The sequence below is a fragment of the Hylobates moloch genome, unplaced genomic scaffold, assembly GCF_009828535.3.
Source record: "Hylobates moloch isolate HMO894 unplaced genomic scaffold, HMol_V3 SCAFFOLD_4738, whole genome shotgun sequence".
Lineage (NCBI taxonomy): Eukaryota > Metazoa > Chordata > Mammalia > Primates > Hylobatidae > Hylobates > Hylobates moloch.
The window spans coordinates 1-5,254 of NW_026657013.1; the positions used below are offsets into that span (position 1 = coordinate 1).

At 43.9% G+C, this 5,254-nt stretch overlaps 1 protein-coding gene across 1 annotated transcript; it reads right to left on the reverse strand.

Moving 5' to 3' along the window:
• Positions 1–3: 3 nt before the first annotated feature.
• Positions 4–2,047, reverse strand: LOC116465371 (zinc finger protein 594; the record flags this gene model as incomplete). Its single annotated transcript, XM_032148466.3, has 1 exon — positions 4–2,047. A coding segment is annotated over exon 1 (1,314 nt), but the record flags the coding sequence as incomplete, so codon positions are not given.
• Between the last annotated feature and the right edge of the window lie 3,207 nt (positions 2,048–5,254).

The window sequence follows — 5,254 nt, forward strand, 5'->3', positions numbered from 1 at the left end:
TTTCCCACATTTGCTACATACACAAGGTTTTTCTCCACTGTGAATTCTATGATGTCTCAGAAGGTCTGAGCTCTGATTAAAAGTTTTCCCACATTCTTTACATTCATACGGTTTCTCTCCTGTATGAGTTACCTGATGTCTGATGAGGTCTGAGCTGCCCTGGAAATTCCTACCACACTGATTACACCAATAAACCTTCTCTTCCTCGTGAGTTCTCTGCTCTTCCCTAAGCTCCTCATCCTGGCTGAAGGTTTTCTCACATTCTTCAAGTTTCTCTCCAGCATGCAATCTCTGATGTTTAAGAAAAGCTGTGCACCCACTGAAGGTCTTCCCACATTTGTGACATTCATAGGGTTTCTCTCCACTGTGGAGTCTCTGGTGTTCAGTAAGGTGAGAATGCTGCCTGAAGGCTTTTTCACATTCATTACATTTGAGGGGTTTCTCTCCAGTGTGAATTCTCTGATGTGTGACAAGGTGTGAACTTTGACTGAACATCTGTCCACAGTCATAACATTCATAGGGTTTCTCTCCAGTGTGAATTCTGTGATGTATAATAAGATCTGTTCTTTGACTGAAAGCCTTCCCACATTTATTGCATAAATATGGCTTCCCCTTACTGTGGATTCTCCGGTGCAGGACAAGGTTTGAGCTTCCCTTAAAAGCCTTCCCACACTCTTTGCACTCATAGGGATTCCCACCACTGTGAATTTGCTTATGTCTCACCAGATTGGAGCTCTGATTGAAGTCTTTTCCACATTCATGACACATATAAGGTTTCTTTCCTGTATGAATTCTCTGATGTATAATAAGATTTGAACTTTGATTAGAGTCTTTCCCACATTCATTATACACATATGGTTTATTTCCTGTATGCATTCTCTGATGTATGATCAGGTTTGAACTCCTGTTGAAGGTTTTTCCACATTCCTTACATTCATAGGTCTTATTTATATTATGAATTTTCTGATGTTCAGTTAATCCTGACTTCTGTTTGAAGTTTTGGCCACTAACCTCATATCTATGGGAGCTTTCTCCTGCAGAAAGTATTTTTTCTCCTTCATTACATTCATGGCCAATCTCTCTCACAATGGCTTTCTTGGGGATAATATGCATTTCCCTGATACCGCTCTCTTGGGAAGGGAGATGTCTCACTGCATCCTTTAAAGTGCGTACCCAGTGCTTCAATAATCTGTCCTCAGAATTACTGGTTTCAACTAACTCACATTCCTGGGTGATCTGTCTTTGGAGTTTTTTGGAAGCAGCCCTTGTTGACTTCTTTTCTTCAGAAATTTCCATCTTTGATTTCCATTCCTTCATCTTATTCCTGTCTTCAGAATCTGAAATGATAAGTAGATCATTCTATAATTCCTAAAATACAAATATCACCACTTCATTATACTGGGCAGTCTAAGAGGGAGGAACAAAGAACTAAGAAGACCTTTCCCTGCCAAAGCTGAGATGTGGCCTTCACTAGAGACACTGTGGCTATCACAGGAACCTGTGCTACCACATACCCTGTTGGTGAAGAAACCTGCCAGGCTGCAGGCTGGAGCTAGGCTGTGGGAGTGGCCTAAAGGGTGGTGAATTAATTCACTGGGGGAGGAGGGCAATCTGGAGTTGGTCCACAGGAAGTGGCCTGTTGGATGGGGGAGGAACTTGCTGGATCGTGTGGCTGGGCCTGAACTGGTTCACAGGAAGCAGCCCACTAGGGTAAGTGCCACCAGGCCTCCCACAAGTTGATCTGCTACCAGCCACATCAGTAAATAATTAAAATAAATAAAAATAGAACAGCACACCGGTACCAGGAAGAGAAGTTAGTTTCTCTTCCTATGGCCATGCATTGTCCCTCCAGCATCCTCTGTTGACAAAGTCTAAATCTTGTACCAACTGGCAAAGGAGAAATGTTTACAGAATCCAGCTTTGTAACAAAAGCAAACAAAGATGGGTGGGTCTGGAGAGGCAATACAGTAATAACCAGCATACTGCTCTTTCCTCCCTGTATACCATGATAGTTAAGCAAATCTGTACTTTGCCTCAGAATGGCTGTCATTTCAATAGAAATCAATTCTCTTTTTCTCAGACCTCACATTTTTCTTTCTGATATTCTGATGGAATTGCCTCCTTTTGTGTGGCAATTTGATTTCTTCTGAAATTACAAGATAGATGAGCTTATTGCTTTTGAGGGTCCATGTTATCAAATCCCTGACCTTCCCCAGTGGATTAGTCCGTTTTCATGCTGCTGATAAAGACATACCTGAGACTGGAGAGAAAAAGAGGTTTAGTTGGACTTACAGTTCCACATGGCTGGGAAGGCCTCAGAATCATGGTGGGAGGTGAAAGGCACATCTTACATGGCAGTGGCAGGAGAAAATGAGGAAAATGCAAAAGCAGAAACCCCTGATAAAACCATCAGATCTCATGAGACTTATTCACGACCATGAGAATAGTAGGGGGGAACTGCCCCCATGATTCAAATTATCTCCCAACATGTCCCTCCCACAAAATGTGGGATTTATGGGAGTACAATTCAAGATGAGATTTGAGTGGGGACACAGAGCCAAACCATATCATTCTGCCCCTGGCCCCTCCAAATCTTATGTCCTCACATTTCAAAACCAATCATGCCTTCCCAACAGTCCCCCTAAGTCTTAACTCATTTCAGCATTAACCCAAAAGTCCACAGTTCAAAGTCTCATCAGAAACAAGGCAAGTCCCTTCCTCCTATGAGCCTGTAAAATCAAAAGCAAGCTAGTTACTTCCTAGATATAATGGGGGTACAGGTATTACTGGGTAAACACAGCTGTTCCAAATGGGAGAAATTGGCCAAAACAAAGGGGTTACAGGGCCCATGCAAGTCTGAAATCCAGCAAGGCAATCAAATTTTAAACCTCCAAAATGATCTCCTTTGACTCCAGGTCTCACATCCAGGTCATGCTGATACAAGAGGTGGGTTCCAATGGTCTTGGGCAACTCCACCCCTGTGGCTTTGTAGGGCACAGCCTCCCTCATGGCTACTTTCACCGGCTGGTGGTGAGTGTCTGCGGCTTTTCCAGGCGTACGGTGCAAGCTGTAGGTGGATCTACCATTCTGGAGTCTGGAGGTCATTGTCCCTCTTCTCACAGCTCCACTAGAAGGTGCCCGAGTAGGGACTCTATATGGCAGCTTCGACCCCACATTTCCCTTTTGCAGTGCCGTAGCGGAGGTTCTCCATGAGATCCCTGCCCCTGCAGCGAACTTCTGGCTGGGCATCCAAGCGTTTCCATACATCTTTTGAAATCTAGGTGGAAGTTCCCAAACCTCAATTCTTGACTTCTGTGTACCTAAAGACTCAACACCATGTGGAAACTGCCAAGGCTTGGGGCTTGCACCCTCTGAAGCCACAGGTTGAGCTCTATCTACACTGGCCCCTTTCAGCCATGGCTGGAGCGGCTGGGATGCAGCGCACCAAGTCCCTAGGCTGGACACAGCATGGGGACCCTGGGCCTGGTCCACAAAACCATTTTCTCCTATGCCTCCAGGCCTGTGATGGGAGGGGCTGCTGTGAAGACTTCTGACAGCCCCTGGAGACATTTTCCCCATTGTCTTGGGGATTAACATTCAGCTTCTTGTTACTTATGCAAATTTCTGCAGCCTGATTGATTTCTCCTCGGAAAATGGGTTTTTCTTTTCTATCACATTGTCAGGCTGCAAATTTTCTGAACTTTTATGCTCTGCTTCCCTCATAAAACTGAATCCCTTTAACAGGAGCCAAGTCACATCTTGAATGTTTTGCTGCTTAGAAATTTCTTCCACCAGATACCCTAAATCATCTCTCTCAAGTTCAAAGTTCCACAAATCTCTAGGGCAGTGGCAAAATGCCACCAGTGTCTTTGCTAAAACATAACAAGAGTCACCTCTGCTCCAGTTCCCGACAAGTTCCTCATCTCCATCTGAGACCACCTCAGCCTGGACCTTATTGTCCATAATGCTGTCAGGCTTTTGGTCAAAGCCACTCAACAAGTCTCTAGGAAGTTCCAAACTTTCCCACATTTTCCTGTCTTCTTCTGAGCCCCCCAGACTGTTCCGACCTTTGCCTGTTACCCAGCTCCAAAACTGCTTCCACATTTTGGGTATCTTTTCAGCAGCACCCCAGGTACCAATTTACTGTATTAGTCTGTTTTCACGCTGCTGCTGAAGACATACCCAAGACTGGGAAGAAAAAGAGGTTTAATTGGACTTACAGTTCCACATGGTTTGAGAGGTCTCAGAATTATGGCAGGAGGCAAAAGGCACTTCTTACATGGTGGCGGCAAGAGAAAATGAGGAAGATGCAAAAGCGGAAACCAATGATAAAACCATCAGATCTCATGAGACTTATTCACTACCACGAAAACAGTATGGGGAAACCACCCCCATGATTCAAATTATCTCCCACCAGGTCCCTCCCACAACATATGGGAATTATGGAAGTACAACTCAAGATGAGATTTGGGTGGGGACACAGAGCCAAACCATATCAGTCAGTCACAAAAACACATTTCTGAGCTCCTTGGGAGAGTCATTTTATTTTGGTCCTGCTGATAGGGACTCTAGTCATTAATCTTCTTGGAGTGAATGAGCAGCAACATGGCACAGTGATTAACACCATGGACTGAAGGGCAAACTGCGTGAGTTTGAAACCTGGCTCCACCACTTAATGATGGGGAGACCTCAGGCAAATCACTGGAGCTCTCAGTGCCCTAGCTTCCTCATGGAGGAGTATCTCCAAATGGAGATAATAATAGTATTTACCTCATAGAGTTGTTATGAGAATCAAATATATATAAATATACATAAAACATTTAGAACAGTGCTTTGCATACAGAAAGCACTATGTGTCAGCTACTGTTATTATTACTACTAATATTTACCCTTTAAATATTAAGTAATGTGTCCATAGAAAAAACCTCCATATCCAGGCTGGATTTCCTTTTTTTTTTTTTTTTTTAGAGATATGGTCTCATCATGTTGCCCAGGCTGGTCTCACCCTCCTGGGCTCAGGCAATCCTGCCTTGGACTCCCAAAGTGCTGGGATTGCAGGTGTGAGGCACTGCACCTGGCCTTGGATTTCATTTAAATACCATACCCTCTCCTGCAACTGAAAGACAGTGGGCTTACTGCTTTTGGGTGTCCATATTATCAAATCCCTGACCTTTATTATTGGAAAGAATTGGCTTTGTCATAATCTTCCCTTAAAGTGTTTAGTGTTTTTTTTTCTTTTGGTTTGAGATATATA